Source organism: Enoplosus armatus, chromosome 20 (genome assembly GCF_043641665.1).
Source record: "Enoplosus armatus isolate fEnoArm2 chromosome 20, fEnoArm2.hap1, whole genome shotgun sequence".
Lineage (NCBI taxonomy): Eukaryota > Metazoa > Chordata > Actinopteri > Centrarchiformes > Enoplosidae > Enoplosus > Enoplosus armatus.
In genome coordinates, this window is record NC_092199.1 from 12,219,313 (window position 1) to 12,246,241 (window position 26,929).

The window sequence follows — 26,929 nt, forward strand, 5'->3', positions numbered from 1 at the left end:
TAGCTCAATATTTGCGGCTATTCCACTGCAGTATCTGGAGAGCTAGACGTGTACGTCGAGGTATACAATTCATGTTGGTGATTCTAAGTAAGTAACCTGAAATTGGAATATATAAATTATTGTGTAACATACAAGAGAGTGTTGTGCAATGTGTTGAGCAGTGACAGACGATCAACTGAATGTTGGTTGTGTGGTGATTCTGCAAAAGACACGAGCTGACAGTGTCTTCCTCTGAAGTTAGTGATTTTGTTGATTCTGTAAACATACTAATTTACACACAGTGCACCAAGTAATCTGCTAGATCAAGAGGAAGTCAAAAAAGCTCAGTTTTTGCTGTATACAACTGGATTAGACCTGAAGAGCATTTGAACAGGAAACAAGTAAACAGCATGTTACCACACAGATAGTCATGTCAATGTGATAAGAGGTTTCAGTTTAATATAGGTTTTTGCTTTCAAAAATATCTGTGCGCTAAAGGAGGCCTATTTTTATTTGTTGAAACCTAAATGACTTTCAGTCCCCCCGTGTGAAGCAGCATGAACCTGTGTTGAAAACGTCCTTGAAATCATCTATGAAGCTCTTGTATGAAGTCTTTATATTGTGCAAGAGCAGAAACCTTGATACGGCTGGCTCTATCTGCAGCTTGTTATGATCTGATATGAGTACTTTTTTCAGTTTTTTAGTACTTAAAAAATGTTTTCCTTCTTTGTGATAAAGAGTCTAAAGATGACAGTTAGAGATGTATGTCGAAATGACATGCAATCTCAGGGTACGATGGCGGAAGCATAAAGATGTATTTGTCAAGTTTTTGGAAAAATCTACTGCTGGTTAAGATTCTATTCTAGTAAATTAAATCAAAATTAAAAAAACATTCAGAGACCTGCAAACCTTATTAGTTATTATTATTTAATATTTCACTGGTAGTGTAGGTAATTGCACGGGTTCTTTACACATCTGGCAAATATAAAAAGACAGACCATTAAATTAAATGCACTAACTTAAATGACTTTGCTTCCACTTCAATATAAAATCAGTGGTACAATAATACTTACTTACTTACTTAGACCTATAAAACAAGTCTCCCCTGAAGTCTAAGTCTGGCATCTTTTTTTCTTCCATATTTATTGTATACAAAGTGTTACAATGCACCAGAATACAAAACATGAAAAATGGCCCTGTGGAAAATCATGGGTATAGTTTTGAAATCAGGGATCTAGTTAAGCACTTGAGGCACACCAGCATGGGTCACTCACAGGCCAGTTTGCCATCAAAGGACGAAAGCGTGATGGCAAAGGCTTGCAGTGCACACATGGGGAAACTGTAATCCATGGAGAAGACATCCTCCGCCACACGGCCAAACTGCATCACGATGTAATCCTCTGGAAAAAGACATCAGCACAACGAGAGGTGACGTTAGGAATGAAGACAAGACAGCCATGTTCCTTGTGGTAGATAATACAAGAAGAGAGACAGTAGGTCAGTCGCTTCTAACCGTTGTCAGGGTGGATGATCTGGAAGTTCTTGACGGACGCCTGGGTGACACGTCCATGGAAGTTAAGCACATATGACTGAGTCTGCTCGTTCCAGCTCGGGGATTTGTTCACCAGGGTGACCAGTTTGTCTGTGTTGCTGTTCGCGTGGCGGACCAGTAGAGTCTCAAGTTCCTATGATGTAAAATATTGTCATAATAATATACATTGAAATATTTCACATTTAATCTACATCATCACAGGTTTTAAAAAACAGAGGATTGTTTTTCAAAACTTACATTTTTTGGACAAATGGAAACTCTTTCATCGTTCTCCAGCATGCCAGGGATGATCACTGTCATTTTCCTGGGACCTTTAAATCCCAGCACATTGGTCTCCTGGAACATGATAACCAGTTGTGTTACAGGTTTTATCTCTTGATATACTGCGTTGTAGTGGGATGTTGGGTGTATAGAGTAGGTTCGGACTCACGTAGCAAATCGCTGCCAGCTCTTGCCGCACTGATTCACACTCTTTGATGAAAGGCTTTTTCTCAGGGTTTTCACCTCCATCATAGACTGTGAACTTTGTACCCAGAACATTGGACCTGAAACAAATCAGGTATATGGATCTGAAATCTATCAGGTGGGAGATGTCAAGCCAGAATTAAGAAGATCAGCCTTGGGGTACATTCACTTGCCTCCACAAATCAAGGGGGAACTCCCAAAATGCCTAATAAAAAATGCTCCAAAAAGGGAACATTTGGTTCCAGTTTATTTAGAGCAATTGTAGTGATGACCTTCCCTATAACCCTCCCTATAATTTCTATATATTGCCTTTAGCATGAAGTATATCCCACAATTCACTGCAACATGAAAACTGTGGGTGCAGCATGATAAGGAACCCTGGTTACAAATGTTAAACTTGTGAATCCTCTGCTTTCATTGTCTGTCCATTTACAGAGCTGCATTGTGGACAGGTGGAGGAGGCTTAAAGCAATTTAATCATCTTAATTACGGCAACACTTTCTTTTAAAGGCCTTTGCCACGGCAGATATTTTTAATCCTACCCTAACAGGAAAAGCACAGGTGTTACTAATAACATTAACAATGGCTCTATTCCAATAGCCTTACCACTGAGCCAGCAGGCACAATACGAGAGCCCTGACACTGAGACACCTAAATGGAATGCAGCTTTTTATTAAGGATATTAGTGACACCTGTGCTTTTCCTGCTATGATATGTCACAATGTCTGACTGGATATCACAGGTGTAGATAATAATATTAATGATGGCTCCATTCCATTTCAGTTGTTTTAGTGCCAGGGCACTGGTGTTAAGCATGCTGGCTCAGTGGTGGGGCTCACTGAGACATAATTTGTGTTATTAGTTACACCTGTGCTTTTCCTGCTGTGACATAAATAAAAGCTTCAGGTCCATGTTTGAGAGCCACTTGTTTTGCATGATGACAATGCATCTTTAAATATTCGAAAGGGTTTCACGAGAATTCACACAAAAAAAGAGGAGCCATGGAAATCCTTTACCTGAAGATTTGTAGATTAAACGAGAAAAAAGAGAGGCGTACCTTAGTTTTCCTATGTAGCAGTTTGTGTCTCTGGACAGATTTGTGGGGTCAGTGGAGATGAGGTAGTTGGAGGTTTTGCACTTTTTCCTTTTTCTGCCTGCCATTAGAAACACCTTGGTGATGGCACAATGACAAAACAAGCAGACAGACAATGAGGAGAATGTACATAGAAATTTGGCAGCTCAAGAAAACAGTAATGACATGATAATTGTGCCAACCCTCTTGCCGTCCTCCTTCTCCATGTGGAGGTAGTAAGTTGGGTAAATGCCCTTCTCCATGCCTCTCCTGTCCCTGGTGACCCTGCACTGGATCGTCACATCTCTGGGGGCTGGACGCAGAGCAAACTTCTCAAGATCCTCCACTGACATCGGAGATGTTGGCTGAAATGAGAGAGTGACAATGATTTCACCACCAGTCATCTGTATATGCTTTGACAAATCAAAATAAGGTGCATACTCGCCTAACATATTGAACAGTTGTTTACTTGTAATGTCTCACCCTTTCATTAGATTCACTGCCTGAAGACGAACTCTCCCTGTAGTTGGAGTTGAGGGAAGCTAGACTCGGCGTGGTTTTCTCTGCTTTGTTTGTCTTCTTTTCCTTTTTCTCCTTCTCCTGGATTTCCTCGTCTTTGCTCTCGTCACTTATTTGGCACCTGGCTGTGGAGATAACACACGCAACATTATTCTTTACAACACCTTTACAGTGTTGTTGATCGTAAAATGAGCTGGGCCAGATTGTCGCTCACATGTGTCAAGTGGTTTTTTCTTCTTAGGCGATTGAGGAAGAGGCTTCCGGGACCCGTCTCCTTCTTCATCGTCACTTTCATCACATATATTCTTCTTTGGACTCGCCACCTCCACCGCTGACTCTATCTCCGGGGTCGAAGCCTCCAGTAAGTGCTTCTCTGCAAAAGAAGAGACATGAAATGCGTGTAGTGCTTTAACCAGCAGCTGGATTCATGTTAAAGTCAGTGAAATTGTATTAAAATGATGCTGATATGTTAATAATAAATGATGTTACTTTTACGCTCTTGTTTAGTTGTCTTGTTTGGCTTCTGAGGGTCTTCAGATTCTTTCACTTTGTCTTTCTTCTTTGTTTTTTTCTCCTTTTTCTCCTTATCTTTTTCCTTCTCTGTCTCCTTTTCATCATTTTGTTCCGTCTCTGAAAAAGCAGTGAGTTGCTGATGAATACACATGCAGAGCCCCAGACCACTAAGGGCTCAACATGTATGTTGCTCTCTGACACATACTACAGTATTTGAATAGTCAACACAACTGAAATACATTCACATGGGAATAAAATGTTCTGCTTTGCATATTCTTACGTTTGGCTTTTTCTTTTTTCACTTCCTTCTTCTTCGTCTTTTTCCCCTCCGCCTGAGCATCATTCTCCACTTCACACTCGGGCTCTTTGTCAATCTCCAGGTTCATTTTCTTGGGAGTAACATGCTTCTCTGAGGGCATCTCATCTAACGTCATGCTTGCCGTCACGTCGCATTCACCCAATGTGATCTCATCCAATGGGTTATCATGGGCATGTTCAACTTGATCTCCAGAAACAAACAAACAAACAAACAAAAAACTTAATATAATAATTACATAAATAAATATAAGAAACTGAACATAATTGCAACATGCATTGGGATTAGATTTTGTATAGAAATAGTTTTCAGTTCTTCTGCTGCATAAAATAATACATTATTCTAATACTAACCACTCAGGGAAGTGTTGCTCAGGGATTGGCTGATCAACAGAGGCGTTTCATCGGAGTGGACAGCTTTGTGCTTTCGGTTCTTTTGGCGAGCATCCCGATTGGCCACCACCATTTGAGAATCAGCCCTCTTCTTTTGCTGCTTCTTCATCAAAAGCGTTCGCTGTGGGAGAATTAAGTATCAGACTTCATTCAAACTGTCAACTCCATGCAATGTTATACGTGGGGACACAACTACAGAGAAAATAATGCTTCTTATCACTTTATATTCAGTACTACAGTGATATCATGTGATATCTTTGTTCTCACTTTCAATGTCTGATCTTTTGCACATACTTTTTTACAGCCCATATTGTTGGTTAGGTGGTAATCTAAGAGTGAAGGAAGAACATTTCACAACATTTGAAGGTACTACTGCTTTTTTAATGCATACGATGACATCTTAACTCAAGCGACCATCAGCTAAATACCATGGGTATATTGTTTTTTGGTCAGAATTATAACATTATATTCTATTATTTAACTAAGAAAGGAACCAGATAAGGTTTACCTGGGACAATTCAGATAATTATTTGTAATAGGACTAATATTGGTTGTAGCATTTTATTGTATTCTAGATAGCGATTGTCCATTATAATTATTGCCAGCAGAAGATGATGGAAATATTGATTCTGGATGCAGGTGTACTTATACTACTACATTAGTATTCGTTTAGGATTTGTAATATTAGGTTACTACAGCTACTATTAGTATTAGTGCTTCTACCACTGATTATCTGCTGATCTTTCTGGTATAAGGTGTTTACGTACTACTGGATATAAGCCAGTAGCTCACATACTGTACAGCATAAACAAGTCTGTGACTTCAAGTTGAGCAGCTGGTTCTGACACAGGTATGGCCGTGACCTTATGAGACTCAAGAACGCTTTTTCCTTTGCAAAGCTCTGCCTCAGCTTTATCCACCTGTCAGCTAATCAAACTAACACGTTCCAGTCTTTGCTCCACTGTCAGCATTGACAATTTTAATTATACGTATCCTACATACAGAATGGTTTTGATACTCTATCAGTTTAAAGGTAACATGTCATTGTAAGTTGTTTGAGGTGCTTTATAATTCTTGTACCAGTTTAAAATAAATCAAAACATATCTGGGCTATTTCATGTGTAAATGACATCAAACAGGCCTACTTATAAACCTTGTTTCTTTACCTGGTTGTCCAGCTTCTGTTGTCTTATGTCGGTGTCCTCCATGTCTGAGTAAAGACTCACTGCTAATCACAAAGTAGTCAGTAGATCATTAAGGATAATTAAAAACAAACAGATGAAATCCAGCATCAAAGTTCGACGTGAGAAATGGTGCAGTTTCCAAAATAAAAGAGACAATAAATATGGAAGCGGGTGTGTGATTGTGCCACCCTGCTCCATCTGACGGTCTGTCCACCTGCATGTAGCAGAAGGCAAAGTGGATTAAAAGGGGATAATGTTCTTAAACTGCACTGCACAGCTCAGTCAGTGTGGTCAAGCAGTCTCAAGGGGGCATGGCGAGCCTTCCACCACGACTCTGCGGAGATGCTAGGGCCTAGTGTTACAGCTGAAACGTGAGACAGGAGAAACAGGAAGGTGATGCCCCGCTACTACCACTCCATTTACTGCAAGTCGGCAGTCTGCATCACTTACCCAGGCGTGAACAGTCAAACACAGACGTCGCAGCCGTCACCACAAATCGCCCTCAAGTTTCCAAGTTTCACCCAACATGCCTCACAGGGCTGCGCCGCCTCACGACACATCGCCCAGAGTGCCTTTAAAATGACCCAAACGTCCCACAAAACGTAAACAACAGCAGACGTTGGACACTCGGCCAGGTTTATCTCGTTGCCATGGATACAGCTGCCATGCAGAATGTGAAGAACCAACAGCTCCGTGTCTTTAACATCGTTCATGTCTGTATGTTATTATTAGTTCATCTGTGACAGAGAGGTGGTCTTTGTCTATTTTCATGCCGTTTCAGTACACTGGTGCTTGTGTGCAGGACGGATTTTAAAGCTATTTAAAGCCTTCCTTGTTTTTTATGATTATTATTATTATCAGTAGTATTTGTATTATTAGTATGTGTATTCGTTATGTATTTGATATATTTCACTGCACTGAGACTTTTGTGACGCACTACAAATTAAGTTGACTTTACTTACAGTTTGTTACAGTTGGCTAGACCCAATACCCAAAGTTAAGTAAAGTAAGATTGTAAAAGTAGTAATATAGTAGTTAATGTAGTGGTGTGGTCTAGGCTACTAATAGTGGTGATATAGTAGCCAAACCAAGCAGTAATAGTAACTGACAGTTGACTTAAAATACAATTTTCGACTGAAAAATGAAGTGAAAATAACCATGTACGAATGTTGATGACTTACCATAACATTTCAAATTATTTTCTTCATATAGGCCTATATATTTGATTTTAACAGGGTTATAAAGGCCTACAGTATATAGATAATACAGGTATTTTATATATATGAGGGTTTTTTTGTATATTTATGTTGTTATTGTTTATTGTTGTTTTGTTATGTATACTTTTTTTTAAATTATTTATTTTACAATAACCTTCATATTGTTGTTTTTTTTATTAGGGTATCCTCCATCATTCTGTTGTACATGGTGCTGTACCGCGCGCTAAACCGGAAAAAGAAAAAAGGGGAAGGTGTTGCTAGGATACAACGAGGCAGCCAAACAGGAAATGATGCGTTTTGGTCAATGGAAGGTTTCGCCAAATACCTACTTTTACATGGTTAAAAGGAAACTATTGATAACTTTGATCTTTTTTCACTACATTTTTTTTGTTTGACAAATGTGTTACGTTATTTTATGACCGGATCAAATCAATCGTAGGTTACTTGTTTTTCAACCGTTAACGTGTTTGCTTTATTAACTACGTTAATTCAAAAAAAAATAACAAATGGATACGAGAATAAAGGTAGGCTCTATACGTTTAGTATGACTCACAATAGCTAGTTAGATATTGGGTTCACTTTACTGCCTGCTCGTTTAATCATAAAACTTGAATATAAAGATTCATATTGTAGCTTGGACACACTGGACACAACTATATAGTATTGCCTTGTAATCCATTGCATATAAAGCAAGCATTGTTTTGTTCTGCAGGTTCCACAGGCCCTGAAAGCTAAAGTGATGCTATGGTGAGGTCCACAATCCAGATTATGTTCATTTTACTGACTAAATATCAAGTCTAACCCTGAATCCATTCCCTGGGTGCTTTCAGGACAGATGTAAGCTACCATGACATGGAAGAGATCGACAAAATGCAGTCTATTCCTGATCTGGAGAGGTTCCTGTCGCTGTTCATGACCAGAAACACATCTATCTATTTATACACACACACACACACACACACACACACACACACACACACACACACAGCACTGACATATTTACCTGTCACACTTCTTCTCTCCTGTGACAGTGCTTTGTGCAGCGTGTTTGGAGTTGACCTCCCTGAACCAAAGAGAGGAGTCCTGCTCGAGTTGTACGTCCAGACTGTGCTTTTCTGCAGAGAGCGTAGCCTCAAAAAGGAACAAACTTCTGCTCTCTTGTCCATCATCAAATCCATCCATGAGGCTAACATAGGTAAGTAAAGTCATTATATTATCATCGCTGCTGTGCAATTGGAAATTTGAGATGGAAGTGGATTTCAACATGGATGATGTGTTAAAGTCAAAGTACGTGCCACCTCTGCAGCTAACACTTATGTGACAGCTGAGTCACAGTACATGCTGATAATGTCTGTCAAATCCATATCCAATTCAATATTTAGATGAGACAGAATACAGTATATACTGTGTAGTCTGCATTGAATTTTGGACTTGACTGACTTCATGTGGGATGTCCTCCCTTGCAGAAACTCCACTCAACAACATAGAACAGTGTTTCAAATACTGCAAGGAGCTACTTCTCTGTCACTCAGTGAGGGTCAGTAAAACAATTAGAAGTCAACATAATTTTAACACACACACATTTTCATGGATGTAATGTTTCTCTGTGTTTGCCCACTACAGCGGCCTCCCTTCAGTATCAACCTCTTCAGCTCTGAGGAAGTGAACTGTATCTTAAAGCACATTCATAACAGCTACGTGAGACACTACAAACTCTACAAATATATTTTCACTCCACAGGTGAGAATCGGAAATTAATTATTCTAGCAATTAGCTGTGGAAATATATCTGGAAGGAATAACGAACTTCTTCCTTTTTTCCCATAGGTAAAACTTGATTTGTCTTTGACTTACTCTGGGATCCCAGACCAGGATGAACCTACCGTGGAGGATTCTTCTGCTCCAGGTAATAATTACAGGGTATCTGCAGTTTTAGTGGCACAAAAGTTCTGGGTAGCACAGAATAAGAGACAGGCTGACCAACAAAACATACCAAGTGAAAGTTCTGAAACTGTAAATTAGCAGAGTAAGAAAGGGGAAGAAGGTAAATGTTGATTGACATTAAACCTTTCACTTCGTTTCAAATTGAAGAACTTCTCATTGTTTTTAAAGACCCACAAAAACAACTTCAACCTCTATCTGTGCACATTTTTAAGTGTTAAATTTGATGTTGTTACATGGAGAGCAGAACATTCTTGATATTTCAGAGGAGCATGGACCAGATTTATTAATACTTTTAAGTACTTTTCTTGCACAAGATGTTGGAAATGTGACCGAGAAAGAAGCAGAAGCAGACAGCTCTCCTCAAACACAGGATGCATCCAGTGCAGAGCCAGAGGGAGACACACTCGGTAGCATCACAAATCATAAAAAGGGACTGTACAGAAATACCTTAAGTAAAATGCTCCCCAAATGGTGTATTGTAACTGCTCCATGTCCTCTCTTTTAGGTTCAAAAGCAGACCTGAAGGCACTGATAGAGAAAGAGGTCAGAGAGCAGATGATGCATGTGTCTGGACAACTAGATCAGCGAATGAAAGAAATTGCAGATCAACACAACAGCGCGCTAGATTCTCCACAGGCCAACCATAAGGCCAAAAAATAATGGATGATAGACGTTTCTTTTAGCTGATAAGCGCTCACACAAAATAAAACTCAATTCAAACTCAAACGTTTGTTTTATTGTCAATAACAGCTTTTTTTCTTCATATACAGTACCATTTGTACAATTGCTGTACATTTCTCAGGCAGGCACTTTCAGGGAAAGTGCTACTTATTGAACTGAAGAATGATGAGTAAGGAATGGTGTTGGTTAGTTTTAGTAGGAAATACAGTCACAAATGGTCTTCACAGTTAATGGAGGTGGGTTTCCTATTGAGGAATGTCTGCATGCATGATAGCTACAGGATTCTCCACCAAAAACACTCCAAAATACTGCACTTGAATGTTTCACATGTGTCCTCTGATACTGTTTTGTATTTTATTATTATATCTAATAATTAATCACAGTGCATTAATGTCCACTTCAGTCACACAGTGCTTCGAAACGACACCTCCTCTCCTCAGTTATAACTGGCGATCAACAGGTAAAATCCTAAATATACATAATGTACCAGTACGTGATGTGTTTTATCAAAGGATTGTGCAATATGTGCTCCACTGCAAAGTGGTACTGCAAACACGATGGCCTGACAAGAAGAGTTTCAAAACAGCCGCAAAACGTGGATCACAGGGCAGATAAGGATTATTAAATTGTGCATGCTTATCTTTAATTTACAGGAACATGGTGCGCATTAAGGCATACAAACGTCCCGGGTCCCTGAAGTCCTCATCTTAAAATTAAATGCACATTAATGCAACAAGACAAACGCTGACATGACAGCACAGGAATGAGAATGAGGTTGACCTTTTATGCTTCGAAGTCCTCCAGGCCCAGCAGCATGATCTTAGCTGTGTTCTGAAAGAGGGCGGCTCGGTTCTGCTGCTCCCCTTTCTTCACCCAGTGCCCGTAGATGCGGAAGGCGCAACCATCGATGAGTTTGCGTACGCCGCGAAGGGAGTAAGGATCTCTGGCCAGCACCTCCCGAGTCAGCGGCCGAGCCCTGCGGTAACGGCTGTACATCCTGATACAGGCCAGCACACTGACGATCAACACCTGAGGAGGCAGAATGTAGAGGATATGTGCTTCAGTCAAGTTGTAATTTACACCCATGTCTGTCCAGACTCATATAATACATGTATTCTAAATATACATTGTTGAACTGATTAATGAAGGAACAGTTTTCTCTTTTAAATGCAAAGCCTGTCTATGAGCTGTGGGTGAAACTCACCCTAAATGTCTTTCTGGGACTGAAGAGCCGCACGTCCTCCTTCTGGTACTGTCTGAAGAAGGGATGTGCCAAGGCTTGCTCAGCAGTGAGACGGACAGCTGGGTCAACCACCAGCAGCCTGGATATCTGAGCAGCACAGGCAAAACCATTATAAAACGAAGCAATTGAAAATCAGGACCAGTGTGATGCTGTAGTCTAACAAACAAAAACAATCATTTTTATGGTTTAACTTCATGATTTTGTCTAAAAAACTACAATAACATTTCTGCTGAAGAATTATTGCATCAAACATTATTAACATCTTATTATCTAAATTCAAACTGTTAGGGTTTATCAGCCGACAGAATATCAGTCTTACCAGGTCTTTCACAGTGTCAGACCTGTCATCCCACTCTGGGGAGCTGAACTGATAGTGACCCTCCATGATCATCCTCAGCATCAGCATCTGTTTGCGGTGCCAGAACGGCGGTGAGCCGGCCAGCAAGGTGAAAAGGATCACTCCGCACGCCCAGCTTTCCAGCACATGCATCAAAATAAGTGAGCAGGAATTAGAGATAAGATTCCCTACAACACCCAGGATCACGCTTTGTAAAAGCATACTGATATAAATGTTATTGGCAAAAGGAAAGACTTACAGATCGACCTCTTTGCCATAGCCGGCATGCATTTCATCCATCGAACATTTCAGTATTTCAGGGGCCAAATAACCAGGTGTCCCACAAAGCTCTAATTAGAACAAAAGACAAAACATTTTAACCTCTGACTGTACAAATGATTTACATATCTAAACACTTCATTAGCATTGATCTTCAGTCATCTATTTCATTTTATACTGCAGTACCTCTAAGTTTATCTCCAGGCTGTAGCTGCACTGAGAAACCAAAGTCGGACAGTTTGATGTGTCCCTGATCATCCAGGAGAACGTTCTCAGGTTTTAAGTCCCGGTGGACGATGTTGAGGGAGTGGAGGTACTGCACGGCCTCCAGCAGAGCTCGCATCATACTCCTGCGGAGCAATGGGTTTTACAAAATGCACTATTTTTTACATGGTCACATTGCCATCATCATGGGGTGTGTTGATGCTGGAGCTCACCTGGTTTCCTTCTCACTCAAAGTAACTTTTTCTGTGAGGTAGTCAAACAGTTCTCCTCGCCTCATGCTGTAAATGGAAACAAGAGATTCATACCATCCTACAATGATTGAATGTGAATATCAATATTCACATTTTGGGGAGGAATTATAAAGGGCATTGCATTTTTAGCAATTTGTTGGAATACTCACAGGTCAAACACCAAAAATATGAAGGTTGTGGACTCATAGGAATCAATCAGGGTAACTAAAGGGAATCAACGAAACACAAAAAACAGTTTCAACACATCTGCAAGAGGCGAAAATTAAAGGATCTTGCAGTCCAAAAGAGCAGGATTCCAACATACTAATTGAGGAGTGTCCCTTCACCATGTTGAGGACTTGGATCTCCTTCAGTGTAGAGGTTTTCACCTCCTCCAGCTGCTGAGCGGTCATCTTCTCCGCTGTAATCTCAATGATTTTCACTGCCAGCTCCTGAGTCGTGTGTCTGTGCACACACCTGCGCACCACACTGCTCACACCCCTGAGATACCATTGATATAGAATACAGCATGTTTTTTTTTTGTATCATTCCAATAGAAAACTGGACTGGAAATGTTGCTGGACTCACCTGCCAATCACCTCTTTCGGGTCATATTTCTGGTAAAACTCCTTGGCCCCCACCCAGTCTGGTAATTCATCTCCAACAACGATGTCTTTGGTCATGGTGACAGCACATGAATCTATAATACATACAAACTGTCAGTCACATGTCTTGACATGACTTTGCAACAGTGTTGCATGATTTGTAACAGGAACTACTGAGCTAACGACTGGCCAGGAAGTGTTGTGTTTTGCTTTAATTTAATTTTAGTTAGCGGGACATTCTTGGGATTTGCTTGCTACATGCACATGTAACGTTACATTCACTCCTCTCTACTGTTATTTAGAAAAGTGCCCTTGATCCATCTTGATTGTTAGCTAGCTGTGTCCTCGATTTGGCCTTGCTGCAGCAGCAGGTTCACTGACCGTAAAAGGGAAGCTACTCACCATGTATGTAATCAAACGACAAGAGGAAGGGGGACACGGCGAATAAGAAGTCAATATAATAGTGCCGTCTCAGCTTGAGGAATCTATCGTGAAGCCATAACTGTGTGCGATTCAGCGGCGACAATATCAAAGTTAGCGTAAGTTACCGATAATGTTGACAACCGTTAGCTAGCACCTGAGCACTGTTTACATTCTAGTCACATTCCTCGAAACACTGCAGAGCGGCTCGGTACTGCCCCCGTGAGGCTGGAGTGAATATTGCAGCATGGTTGATTTTTATAAAATAATACATTCAGGGTTCTTTTAGAGGCATTACAAACAAGTCCAAGTAAGCAAATACATTTTAAGGAAATATACCTCACTTATGTAGTTAATCTGATGTTTGTTTTATCATTTCAAAAATTGGGATGAATTTACTCTGCGGAAGTACACTGTCGTCATTTCCTATAGCTTCTGTGGATGCACTGAGTTACATTGTCAGTCGCTCCTTGTGAAGGTTTGTAACGTTAATAATTCTCAGAAAACGGTTTATACATTTCTGTGCATGTAGAGTTTCTTTACAAACTATCTTACGCGTGTAGTGATGGTCAGTGAATAAAAATACTCACCATCTATCATTAAATACGCTGGACAAAGAGCGCCGTTTAGCTGAACAAGTCTCGGAGAATTAACGTTAGCATTGCCATGGCTAACGCTAGCAAGCTTGCTAATGTTCGTTAATCTTAGCAGAAATGCCAAATTCAAAATCGTCGGTAGCTTCAAAGGCAGTGGCTCCTACAATAACAGTCAATATAACCGTCTCGGAACACATATTTTTATATGAACATCAGAAGAGCAGTATTTTGAGCCAGTTAGAATCAGTGGCCCTGCGCTTGTAATGTAACGTAAGGCTAATGCCGTTGCTAGCTGACATCAAATGAATGAGTTCCATTTGCAAACTAATCCGTACTGTCTTACAGCTGTACCAACACAAAGATGTCATGTCATGTTTGATCTCTTGCAGGGGAAGGAACGATGTCAGGTGCTGGGGGAGGAAAACGTCCCTCAGGAGGGGACAGCCCCCCTGGCCCACCTGAGAAGAAAAGTAAAAAAGAGGAGAAGACCACCACCACTCTCATTGAGCCCATACGCATAGCTGGAGTCTCCTCTACAGTCAGTCATTTGGTGTTTACACTCACAAGTCATCATTTGTAGCCCATTCACTATTACTTTGACCACTATGTGGATATTATACATTGTAGCTCATATCAAGTATGTTTTGCCAAACAACATTCAGAATCTGAATGATATTCTTCACCTTGGTGTTTGTGTTTGATCTGTGTAGGAGGAAATGGACATGAAGGTCCTCCAGTTCAAGAATAAGAAGCTATGCGAGCGCTTGGAGCAGAGACAGACGATGGAGGATGAGTTACGAGAGAAAATTGAGAAGCTGGAGAAGAGACAAGCCACCGATGACACCACCCTGCTGATTGTCAACCGCTACTGGTCGCAGGTATTTCTGCACATTCTGTTACTTAGTTTTAACCTAATTATATGAGCTGTAACTTGATTTCAGAAATTCCCATGTAAACACAAGATTAGGGGGGTCTCATTCTGTCAAATCCACCAGGCGGTCAACAACAACAAATGCAACACGTAGATGTTATCCAACTGTTTGTCTTAACTTGATAATGTACAGTAATATGCATTTGATAGCCTATTAACAGCATTTTGTGCTGTCCGCAATTGGTGGAATGGTATTCAAAAGATCTTACAAATTGCAGGACTCAGTTTAGCACTGTCTTTTTGTTGTACCCAAAATACACCCATGGGAATGCTTTTTCCAGTGGATTAACACTTCTTGTGTTTCTGATTTGCAGTTGGAAGAGAATGTGCACGTTCTACGTAAACGTATTGAGCCAGAATCTCCTGTGACATCTACACCTGCCCCACCTCCGGCCCCTCTCCCTGAACCCACACCAATGGAGGAAGATGGTGTCAATCTGGCCTCACCAACTTCTGCTGTGCCTCCACCTCCACTCCCAGAGGCCCAGAATGAGGGGGAGCAGGCAGAGCAGCAGCAGGAGGAGCGTCAGGAAGAGAGCCAGGAGGAGCCGCAGCAGCCCCCTCCTCCCACTGGGTCAGAAGAGTTGTTGACGCCCAAAGAGCCACCACAGGACTCATCGACAGGTAAGTCAGTTTTTTTGTTTTTTTTACCACGCTGATCTCTGGGAAGTTTACGTTTTTCTTGATAAAGATGCTTTCATCAAATTATTACATATTATGATTTTAATCAACCTCGTACATAACCACTTCCTGCTATGTTCAGATGCATCGCCGCCCCCTCCTCCCCTAAGTGAGAATGCCAAGGGTTTCCTAGCCACATTGGAGCACAGCAGCGAGGAGGAGCTCACCCTGCACCTCCAAGACCGAATGCAGTTCAGCAAGGAAGCCATCGCCTGCTTGGTCTGCGTCTTTGACAGGCTGCACAGCCGCATCGACAACATGTGCAAGCAGGTCCAGGCTGCAGGTAACTGGGGAGACACGCATATTACTGACACATTCATATAGTGTGCCTTGGCAGCCGAATGGTTACGGCAACCTTTGTTGCATGTCATGCCCCTCTCTCCCTCCAAAAATTATAATCAGCCATTGACACAAAAACAAATAAGAAAGAGGAACACATGCAGCACATTTTGTATCCTACATTAAAACAAATTTCCTGTCATTATTGAGTTGTTGGTATACATAAATGTGGGCAGGGTTTTTTTGACACTAGCTCCTCTCTAATGTGGCACAACTGTCTTGATCTTCATTGGCAGGATGTGAGGACGATAGCCAGTCTGATATCATCAATGTGAACCACACACTGCTTGAGGAGAACAGTCGACTGCGAGACCTGGCCACTCTCCTGCAGGGCCGACACCACAAGATGTCCATGGAGGTACAATGTCTTTGGCACTGTTTGTGGGTGTCAGTGTGTATGGTGAATATATGCGTGTGTGCGTGTGTGTGTGTGTGTGTATGTGTGTATGAGAGAGAGTGTGTGTCAGTATAGTTGGAGTATGTGAATGAGAAAATTGTAAAACGTGTATGCACCTTTTGGTGTATACTTGTCACTGATGACACAGCTGTTGTCATGTTTTTGCCCTTATTGCAGTACAATGAATTAGTGGACAAGGTGACCAGCTCCGAGACCAAGGTGTCTGAGATGGAGACGACGGTGGAGGACCTGCAGTGGGACATTGAAAAACTCCGCAACAGGGAACAAAAGCTCAACAAACACCTGGCAGAGGCCATGGAGCAGGTGCGTTGTCTGTGTGCAACTTGTGTATCTGTGCTTTTTTTTTTTTTTTTTTTTAAATGTGTGATCTTTGAATCTGTCCATGCTGTTTCTCTTGAGTACATGAGGTGACAGTGATAAGGCTCTAAGCATCAACGCGTGTCAAGCCAGCTGCTCTTATTGATGCACGTCCCACTGTCGATGTGTGCAGTGATGAGTGATATTATTTGCATCCGCTGTCTGAACAAGAAGAAAATAAGCATTGTCTGAGTCATAGGTGGTGTGTAGGTATGCTGTCATGTTGTTCTTTATGCCTCTGCGATGGCTGTGGTCGAATTTCTTCAAATTTGGCACAAACGTCCACTTAGACTCAAGGATGAACTGATCAGAATTTGGTGGACAAAGGCCAAAGGTCAAGGTCACTGTGACCTCACAAAACACGTTTTTGGCCATAACTCAAGAACTGGTAATTATGACAAAATTTCACACAGATGTTTGATTGGATACAACGGTGAAGTGGTGACATTTTTTACCCAAAAAGATCAACTTCACTGTGACACCGTAATGTCCTAGAAAAAGCCTTATTTGGCCATTATTCAACACCATAACTCAGGAACAGAAGGGCAGATTGTGACAATATTTCACAAGAGTGAATTGATTTCACACACGTGACTGGGACGTCACAATGAGTAAACAATAACTAGCACAGTACGGGCTTTCCTCCATCTCGTCCATTCTGCCTTTCACTTCCTGCCTCATTCTGAACGTGAGCAATGTATTGGAGCACACCTAGCTAATATTGATCCAGTGAGTTTCACTTACAGCTCATAGAGAGGCTTTGCATCTAAAAATACCAGGAGAAAATTAAAAACGCCACATTTTGTGTAGCTACACTCACAACAATCCACAGTGACATAGTAATCAAGTACATGTGTACCAGTTTAGCCAATACATCTATGATAATCCTTCATTAATCAGTTCAATGACTTCAATGACTAACTTCCATTTAGCAAAAAAATACACTTTATGCCTTTTCTTCAATTCCTTCCAAGTATTCACGACATTTATTTTGAGTCTGGACAGACGTGGATATAAACTGCAACTTGACTGGTTGGTGGAGGCGGTTAGTTAAAGGTTAAAGCTCTGTGTTTGCTGTCTGCAGCTAAAGTCTGGATACAGCAGCACCGGCAGCTCAGGTGGACTACCTGGGGGCCAGATTACACTGAACATTCAGAAGGTGAGCATTCATAGGAAATAATTGCAATTGAATTTGTGTGACGCATGTCTATTTCTTTGCGCTTAACTGACTTCATATCTCAGATGCCAGTTTGTTCTGGCAAAACAGTGTTTTTATACCATGCGCATTTCCCCTGTCTCTAACACATTTTTGTTTTTATCTTAGTTTGAGAGTCTCAATGCAGAGTTGGAGCATAACCAGGAGTTGGCTAATAGCCGCATGGCAGAGTTGGAGAAACTGCAGGTGGAGCTCCAGGAGGCTGTGAGGGAGAGCGAGAAGCTCAAGGTAAAGATATAGTCTCTGGTTATATTAGAAGCACTGGTAACTACACCTGGTTGTCAAATACCCATTTTATATTTCTTAGACATTTCTTAAATCTGTGGCTGATTATAGTTTGGGCCTGTGTAGTGTGGTAACAGACTCACCCTTCACTGTCGTTTCCTAATCAGATGGACTTGAGGAATATTCCAGAAGAGGTTGTGAAGGAGACTCTAGAGTACAAATGTCTGCAGTCCCAATTTTCCCTGCTGTACAATGAGTCTCTCGGGGTGAAAACCCAGCTGGATGAGGCACGGGCCCTCCTGCTCACTGCCAAGAACGCCCATCTCCGACAGATTGAACACATGGAGGTACATTTCGTAAATTAGTATCATTCATGAGAGAAAATGTAACACCCTTGATATTTTTCTTTCCTGTATCTCGACTGTAGCCCAGTGTTGCTATTCCAGCTATTTGTCCTTACTGCTTTTTGTCCTAGCAACTTAAACCTGGGCATGTGTATTATTACGGCTGTATGGTAAACAATGTCTTACTGTTTTCAACTCTTCAGAGTGATGAGCTGTCTCTTCAGAAGAAGCTGCGGACTGAGGTCATCCAGCTGGAGGATACCCTGGCCCAGGTGCGCAAAGAGTATGAGATGCTGCGCATCGAGTTTGAGCAGAACCTGGCAGCCAACGAGCAAGCAGGTACCTGTCGAAACACGGCCTCACATCTATCAGAAGGGAAGAGAAATCATGTCATAGTGTGTTCATCATTACACCGTTATTTGCGTATCTGTAAATCTTTGTAAAGCCATACCTGTATTTAGAGATGGATTGTGTTTGATGCACTGCAAGACTCAGTTATTAGATCAGTGCAAACTTTTTTTTGTAAATTGCTGTAATTTAACTGTCATTGTAGGAACAGTGCATAGTATATAATTCATGTTGTGATGTCACTCCTGTGCATCACGATTAGCTCATCATTTAGAGCACCAGATAATGTTGAGTGACTCAAAACCAAATCACATGTTGACTATGTTCTGAGTGTTTCTGACTCCCATCCTTTGTCTCTGGTCTCTCAGGACCAATCAACAGGGAGATGCGACACTTAATCAGCAGCCTTCAGAACCACAACCTGCAGCTAAAAGGTGACGTGCAGCGCTATAAGAGGAAGTTGCGGGAAACCCAGATGGAGATCAATAAGGTACATGATGTGATTCACGGACATATGTTTTACTCAGTGACATTCAGATGGCTGTTGCAAGCAAAACCGAAACATTAGCAGTGATACATTTCCTCTAACTAATGTCACTATTTTCAGTAAAATATAGTAATTCTTAAAAATGATTTTTGCTTTATCAACAGTTGCGTTGTCAGAGTGGCGACACAGGAGTTCTGATTCTAGAGGAGACGACGAGTGACAGCATCGACGTGAAGAAAGAGGAGGATGAGGACCAGGAGGAGGAGGAGGAGAGGAGGAAGGAACTGGAGAGACAGCGGGCCCGAGAGAGGGAGAGGGAGGCTGAGCGAGAGCGAGAGAGGGAGCGCGAGAGAGAGAGACAGCGCAGCGACGAGCTGAAGAGGAAGGACTCGGACACACTGAAGATGCTCAGAGTAGAACTCAAGTACGTCCCCCTTCCTCTCAAGTCCACTATCATTTAGAACAACAGCATGTTTGCTGTAAATAATTGTTCCTCACATCATGCAAAACGTCATATTTTGGAGTCCAAAATCTCCAGTGCTATAAAACAAAGTAGACAGTCATGCAGCGATACATTACCAACTGCACAGACGCCTTGTTAATAGCTGTATTTTTATATTGTTTACTCTGTTTTAACAGCAACAACGTCTTTAAGCAAATGTGTGCACACTTAGAAACACTCAACTAATTGCACTGATGGCTAATGTTAATGTGATCTCTTAATCTTTAACACCTCAGGAAAGCCCAGGAGTCCCAGAAAGAGATGAAGCTCTTGTTGGACATGTATAAGTCGGCTCCAAAGGAGCAGAGGGACAAGGTGCAGCTCATGGCAGCTGAACGCAAATCTAAAGCTGAGGTTTGTTCTTTGGTGTGTTGTCCCTCCGTCCTACTTTTGCACATTTCTTTCTTGCATGTAACAAAAAGCTCTTTGTTAGCTGCTAATAACATGTTTAAACAGAAATGCAAGTTAAATACAACCCCTGTCTCGAACTGCCTAGGTGGATGAGTTGAGGATGCGAGTGCGAGAGCTGGAGGAGAGGGAGAGGAAGGAAAGCAAGAAGCTGGCTGATGAAGATGCTCTGAGGAAGATCCGAGTGGCGGAGGAGACCATTGAGCATCTGCAGAAGAAACTTGCTGCCACTAAGCAGGTATGTGTGTGTCACAGGCTGCGCATGTGTACCACTTTTATGTTCTACCTAGTACACTTATGCTTCGCTAACAGGGGAAAAGACTCAACAGTGTCTCCATATTTGTTTCTTTATTTGCCAGCAGTGTGTAACCATCAAAAAAATATTTTTCAACAGTTTTTACTCAAAGGTTATTAATGCAGCCGATACACATATGCATCATTTTTATAATTGGTCACAGCAGCGAATTGTATTTAACTTTTTAAGAATTTCAGACCAGCAAAAAATGAGACATGAATCATCAGCTCTATTTGGAAAAATGTCAGATTTGAACCTTAGGGACGGCACCACATATGAATATAAACAAGCCAGCTGTATTAAGAATGAAACTAGTGCAATGAGTGTCAAATTTGCCTAAGAAAGACGTTCTCCTAATCTTAGACAACAAAAGAGGAATTGAAAGCTGACGCTGTGGCGTGGAATTTAAATCTGATTAGCTGGTTAACTTAATGCTAGCCCAACTTATAATTGCTTTTTTTTCTTTTTCCAATAACTTGGCAGCAGTGTTGTTAAAAAGAGTGAAAGAGAAAACAACTTCTGTTTGTCCACGAACATCTGCTAGACTCATTTTCAGAACCTTTTAAATACAAGAATCAACCATAATCCCATTCTTGTTTTAACAGTGTCCATGTTTAGTTATTGATTATCTTTATTTTCTGACAACATAGCTTTTTAAAGCTCTGCCGTTATTTATTTAATGTCTTTTACAACATATCCCTGAATTGATTTTTGAATTCTCAATTAAAATTGTCAACAGCTCCTGCTGGAAATGGGATGACAATTCAGAAGTGCTTGTTTTGTGCTTCGTCAATATCTTTGTAATATCTCTCATTTTGTTATCTGACACAAATGAATTTGCACTGCTGTCTGAACCTGCCACCAGAGAGAAGGAGGGAGGTGCTATGAAAACGATTATGTTGAGATTTTAATGAAAAGAATTTAAATGCTAAGATGAAAAAAAACACACATTTTTGGGTGGGGCACCCTGATAAATTCTAAGTATGTAAAACACTGTGAGCTCACTTGCTTGTAAATGTTGAGACGCTCCTCTGGAATTTCATTAGTCAGAAAAAAGAAAAAAGTGAGTGGACTGCCTGGAAATGGAAAATATAAAAACCATTATCTGACTGGGGTCAAATGTTGGTTAAGTAATGTCATCGTAATTAGAAAACTTGAGTTGCGTAGATAGTGGATACACCCACATTAGATAATGTAATATTGTCACGCTAAAACTCATTCAGCTGTTGACATTAGTGCTACATTGAAAATGATAAGTCTTAGAGGCTCATCAGTTAATATATATCATATTATCTTCACCCAAGTCACCCTGAGCAATTACTCTCTTAGTCTGGGTTCCATTGTTCCAATGAACTCAGTGGTGAAAAGTAAATAAACTGCACCAAGACCACCTAAAAGATTCAGGTCTCTTTTCATTAGCACTCAGACTATAATTAAATCAAATACAGGAAATTACACCAAAATGTAAAAGCGTTATTACCGTGTTTTAAGTTGTTTAACTGTTGTTGCATAGAATTTTATGAGCATAAAGGAGACAGATGTTGGGATCTGAAAGCCTGCTGCTCCTCATGCTTTGGAGGTTTAACAGAACATAATTAACAGAAGGTAAAACACAATCTGGACGTATACTGATTTATGAAGTAAAAGTACAGCAACTAAAGGGTTTTAGACTCAGATGTGTTTGATTTGTTCTCCTCAGTTCATGCCAGACTTTAACTTTGCAGTTTGACAGATTGCCAAAAACTATCCAATAAATGAGCTACTTGTGAGTTCATATGACTTTAGTTTATAGGCCCTGGTTGACTTGTTAAGTGGGCAGTGTGAACCAAAATGAAGCAAACGCAGCTAAGTAACATTTGTAGCACAGAAAACAAACCAGGTGTAATTGCACCTCTACATTCATAGTCATAAATGGAGAGGGACCTACCTGCAGACAAAATGGCAGACCTCCGCAGTCGACAGGAAATCACGTGACCTCAGCAGCAGAAGTTGGTTTTGGTGTTGTTTTAGCATGAACATCTGCATTGTGCGTGCGTGTGGTCCACTTGTGGCAGAAAAGGGGAGAAGGTGGGAGTACTTTACAGCAGTAAGATATAGAGTCTCTGAAGGATCTTTTAACACGCTTGTTGGCTTTTCTAAAGCTTTATTCAATGTTGTCTATCACACCTTAATATATCGAAGAATCTAGGAGGAAAAAAAAAGCCAAGAAGAAGGCCAACTTACTCTAGCATACATGGGCCAATGAAGGTGTAATGTAATTAATCACATCGGGTAAAATGATGACAGCACAGTTTAATTTAACAACTTTGCACGTGTGTGATTCTTCATACCAAAAGATACCAAAGAGGTTAAACTGTACTGTTGATTCAGGCTGATAAGATGCTTGTGTTTTTATTCAAAAAGAAATAGTACATCAGTGAGCCAGAAGATCATATTTTCTTTGCGTGTAGAACTGATAAGTGTTTTTTTGGTTTATGTAGAGTTAATAAGAAAGTAGTTATGAAGAGTAGATGCTGCTGATTCCTTTTTGAATCTGTAATGTTAATTATTTCCACTTGTGACTACAGAACATTATCTAGAAAGAAGCATATTGAGGGAATATGACTTGGACGTAAAACCTCTCAATCTGCATTGCACATTCCCAACACATACTTAATAAGAATGACTACAAATGGTGATGAAGTTAGGCCCCACCTGTTTTTAAACTGGAGTCCAAAAGCAATATCATTGTTTTTGATCCCTGACACCTGTGTCTCTCGAGGAGGAGGAAGCCCTGCTGAGTGAGATGGATGTAACCGGCCAGGCCTTTGAGGACATGCAGGAGCAGAACAGCCGGCTGTTGCAGCAGTTACGGGAGAAGGACGATGCCAATTTCAAGCTGATGAGTGAGCGAATCAAATCGAACCAGATCTACAAGCTGCTGAAAGAGGAGAAGGAGGAGTTGGCCGACCAAGTCCTCACATTCAAAACCCAGGTGGCGTGTTCACTTCTTAACCTGGAAATGCAGCCTTGATGGTTTTCATTGTGTCAGGGCACTGAAGTATTAACTGTTGCTGCCACTCTGCAGGTGGATGCACAGCTGCTGGTTGTGCAGAAGCTAGAAGAAAAAGAGGGCGTCCTCCAGAGCACGCTTGCCGCTCTGGAAAAAGAGCTGGCTGTCCGGACACAAGCACTAGAGCTCAACAAGAGGAAGGTGAGAAGAGCGATGCCATCAATCATATTGTCGGCTCTTGCACTTAAGGTTCGCTAATCACTGGATGATTTGATTGCTGCCAGATGTTCCCCAAAAGTCATACTTGTACACGTCATCATTTTGTCGTGTTCAGGTGCTTGTTCTGCTCTGACCTCCAAGATTTGTGAGTTTGCTTCCACAAAACTTTGCATTAATGAGCTACATTGTTAGCAAATTAAACCCACCGACCGTCCCAATTCCCACACTAGCAATTTTTTGCAAGTAGTAAAGTTCCTACTTGTGCGACATATTTCTGGTAATTGCTCCCCGTTAAGACTGCATTTGTGCCGACGAGTGCACTGAAGAACCATTAATGAGGTCACCCTCTCGCTTACGTAACTATATTGCTTGAATTCTTCTCTTTTTTTTTCTCCACATTTGATCTGATATTCACAAGTAGGAACAACCGTAACAGTAAGATTAAAATATAACAGAAAACACACACACACACACATAGTTCAACTGAAACCAGTGGTTGCCTGAAAGCTATGAAGAGGATGTAAAACTTATGGCACGCTGTGGGAAATGGTCGTCAGAGATGGAAAATATACACAATCTGCAGTAAATAGGATAAAACATGCAAAACCAGTGGTGTTGTTTAAGTTGGTACACGACTGAAGCTCTAAAGTTGAAGCATAAAGGATAAACTCGGGAGTTTTATCCAAGCTTACTGTACCACCGGCACATTACAGCTCAGGAATCTCATCATCAGGGTTTTTTTTTTTATTGAGTGTGTCCGGTTCCTTCCCTGCTGCAGGCGGTGGAGGCTGCCCAGCTGGCAGAGGACCTGAAGGTGCAGCTGGAGCACACGCAGGCCAAGCTCAAGGAGATCCAGGTCTCTGTGGCTGAGAACCGCACCGCTCGGGAGAGGGAGAGCAGCAACCTGAAACGAGCCCAGGTATGTTGTGTTTCAGTAGTGGGGATATCGCTCCGAACTCTTTCCAAACTCACACAAATTACTCCTGAAGTTCTTGTTGGAAGATCACATCAGGATTCTGTCTTCAATGACCTGTCTCCTGATGCCTTCTAGGAGGATCTGTCCAGGCTGAGACGGAAGTTGGAGAAGCAGAAGAAGGTGGAGGTGTACTCTGATGCTGATGAGATCCTGCAGGAGGAGATCAACCAGTACAAGGTGAGAAAGAGAGAACATTGCTCTTGTGGTCAGGGAGTTATAAAAAAACAAAAAAACAAAAAAAACACCAAGAGCTTTCTGGCACAATCAGCAGCAGGCTGTGGCTGACTGAACTATAACAGCCTAGTGAAAAAATAATGTGTCGGAATACTAAATACTACAACTTTGTAATGTGCTTGATTGGCTGGCAATGGCAGTTTTTCATTCATGAGTATGGGCCAGAAAGTGAGCTCAAACTTTCACAGATATATTGCAGCCACTTTGTGCTTTGGGGATATTAAGAACCATGCTTGTTACACCCTCAAGTGTTAGCTGTGGTAGCGTACAATGGATAGAGGTAATAACAGTGTTTGGCCCATATACAATGTATTTATCTGTCTCCAGGCCAAGCTGCGCTGCCCCTGCTGCAACACACGAGACAAGGAGACGGTGCTCACCAAGTGTTTCCACGTATTCTGCTACGAATGTCTCAAGATGCGTTACGACACCCGACAGAGGAAGTGCCCCAAGTGCAACTGTGCCTTCGGAGCCAACGACTTTCACCGCATCTACATCACCTAACTCGGAGAGAGACGGAGGAGTGAAGAGAGAACACAGTAGACAGAACCAAAGGAGAGAAAAGACAAAGGAACCGGGGATTTGTTCAAAGAGGCAGACATTTTGGGGATAGCAGATGAGTGTGTTTCCCCTGTTTTAATCTCTCTTTGGAAAGACTTGTTTTACCGCATCATTGCCATTTGGTGATTAATTTGGTGACCAAACAGATAGTGACGCATCTGACTGAGAGTGTTGTGCTGTAGTTAATAAACACAGTTGTTTGTGCACACGGTGATGTTCTTACATGTTCAGCTGCTCTGCACTGTTTTCCTGTCCTTGCCGTTCTTGCCATGTCAAACATCCTCTTTTAACAAAACGGGGCCCACTTTTAATTGTTACTTTTATCTTCTATCTACTTTTTTTTTTTTTTTTTTTTTTTAATATATTGAAAAACTTGGAACTGCAGTGGTACATGGTCGATCGTCCTGAAGCGTTTCTTTGAATTGTTTTGTCCTGCTGGTTTTTTGGAAATCCTGTAAAATCAGTGAAGCTGAAATTTAAACTTTTGAAAATTAAAAGAAGCCATCCTTTACAGACTTGAGGATTGCATGTGTAAAACTAAATATGTTTCTAATATATAAAGCACATCAGCCAGAATTGTCCAGCTTAGGCTATAGTATTAACAATGCCTGAGAGACGACAGCTAGTTTGGCACCCAGTCAGCACATACAGGAGTGTTTGGATCACCTTGGGCAAGGTCCTCTGTGTGTGTTCATCCGGTTGCCATGGTTCCTATTGGAGAGTTTGACACAACATCTGCAGCTTATAGTGCCTCATTACTGATGAAATCACTGCAGTGGAAAGTCAGCTCATATGGGTGTCCTTAGTGGGCCGTGCTGCTCCAGGTCCTCTTAGAGCGCTTTCCTTAAGGTTAGCCGTGACAGTCGAGTACAAAAACATCTGTTTAACAACATGCTTCTAACCTAATTGAGCCAATGAAACCCCTTTTCCTCTGTTCTGATGATGTGAACTATTTACTGCGAGGTTGGTTAGCGTCTGTTTGACGTTAGCTCTTGTGGGAAAGGCAGTTCACACCATGTAGCACACACATTAAAAGTTCCAGGCTGTAGAGAAAAAGAGTGAGTACGTGAAGAAAAAGAAGTTTATCAGGCATTTGGGAACAGTTAAGTAAGAATGTTGGCATGAATAAGAGTAATTTGATTGGTAATAATACATGGGCAGTGGTTGTTTACTCATGTGAATGTGCATAACCTGTCATAAATAAATGGGTAGTTTTCACTTTGTGCTAAGCAGTCATTTGTATGCCCCACAGCACAGATGATGTGGTAGTAGCTGATGGTCTTCATTAATATGAGACAATGCTGTGACAGGGGCCAACATGATAGCACTCCAGGCGTGCGTCCACTGGCTTTGTTATTGCATATTTGTGCAGCAGCAGCAGCAGCAGCAGCAGCAGGCTACACCCAGCCCCAGACATTAATAACACCACCCTGCGTCAGGGACACTCACTATTCAAATGTCAGTTTCCAAAAACAAGACCATCGCAGTTATTTTGTGTCTGCAGAGGGCATTCAAGTGGACAAAGACATATGTAAAAAAAAAAAAGGAAGCTTATCTCACTTTAACTTTTGAGCAGACTTTCCCCAAAGGCTGTAGAAGCAGATAGTTGCTCGAGTGAATGTCATCTG

At 41.4% G+C, this 26,929-nt stretch overlaps 4 protein-coding genes across 6 annotated transcripts; 2 read left to right on the plus strand and 2 right to left on the minus strand.

Moving 5' to 3' along the window:
* Positions 1-1,245: 1,245 nt before the first annotated feature.
* LOC139303488 (tubby protein homolog) lies at positions 1,246-6,016 on the minus strand. Its single transcript, XM_070927328.1, has 12 exons — positions 5,975-6,016; positions 4,770-4,929; positions 4,381-4,605; positions 4,077-4,217; positions 3,802-3,960; positions 3,552-3,712; positions 3,272-3,433; positions 3,054-3,166; positions 1,962-2,076; positions 1,769-1,867; positions 1,493-1,664; positions 1,246-1,379 (listed from the first exon to the last, which is right to left on the minus strand). The coding sequence occupies exons 1-12, from the start codon at positions 6,014-6,016 to the stop codon at positions 1,246-1,248; spliced, it is 1,683 nt and encodes a 560-aa protein (XP_070783429.1).
* Positions 6,017-7,715: 1,699 nt separating this feature from the next.
* Positions 7,716-9,866, plus strand: cfap119 (cilia and flagella associated protein 119). The gene is made up of 9 exons (XM_070926634.1): positions 7,716-7,733; positions 7,922-7,956; positions 8,040-8,105; positions 8,241-8,404; positions 8,676-8,746; positions 8,833-8,949; positions 9,036-9,114; positions 9,467-9,559; positions 9,658-9,866. Exons 1-9 carry the CDS (start codon positions 7,716-7,718, stop codon positions 9,810-9,812), a joined length of 798 nt encoding a protein of 265 aa, XP_070782735.1. The 3' UTR covers positions 9,813-9,866.
* phkg2 (phosphorylase kinase, gamma 2 (testis)) lies at positions 9,867-13,316 on the minus strand. The gene is made up of 10 exons (XM_070926633.1): positions 13,155-13,316; positions 12,736-12,847; positions 12,473-12,648; positions 12,318-12,372; positions 12,130-12,195; positions 11,879-12,042; positions 11,673-11,763; positions 11,396-11,549; positions 11,038-11,163; positions 9,867-10,862 (listed from the first exon to the last, which is right to left on the minus strand). The coding sequence occupies exons 2-10, from the start codon at positions 12,828-12,830 to the stop codon at positions 10,617-10,619; spliced, it is 1,173 nt and encodes a 390-aa protein (XP_070782734.1). The 5' UTR covers positions 12,831-12,847; positions 13,155-13,316; the 3' UTR covers positions 9,867-10,616.
* A 299-nt stretch (positions 13,317-13,615) lies between these two features.
* rnf40 (ring finger protein 40) lies at positions 13,616-25,507 on the plus strand. 3 transcript variants are annotated; one of them, XM_070926630.1, is made up of 20 exons: positions 13,616-13,650; positions 14,158-14,306; positions 14,479-14,646; positions 15,014-15,323; positions 15,463-15,663; positions 15,956-16,077; positions 16,294-16,440; positions 17,579-17,653; positions 17,819-17,938; positions 18,103-18,282; positions 18,483-18,618; positions 18,996-19,117; positions 19,279-19,538; positions 19,853-19,982; positions 20,113-20,262; positions 23,081-23,293; positions 23,387-23,512; positions 24,309-24,449; positions 24,582-24,683; positions 25,068-25,507. In XM_070926630.1, the coding sequence occupies exons 2-20, from the start codon at positions 14,169-14,171 to the stop codon at positions 25,242-25,244; spliced, it is 3,018 nt and encodes a 1,005-aa protein (XP_070782731.1). In that variant the 5' UTR covers positions 13,616-13,650; positions 14,158-14,168; the 3' UTR covers positions 25,245-25,507. The 3 variants fall into 3 exon arrangements, with proteins under 3 accessions (XP_070782731.1, XP_070782732.1, XP_070782733.1); XM_070926631.1 differs by having other exon boundaries at positions 19,853-19,970; XM_070926632.1 differs by lacking the exon at positions 13,616-13,650 and having other exon boundaries at positions 14,157-14,306; positions 19,853-19,970.
* Positions 25,508-26,929: the final 1,422 nt, after the last annotated feature.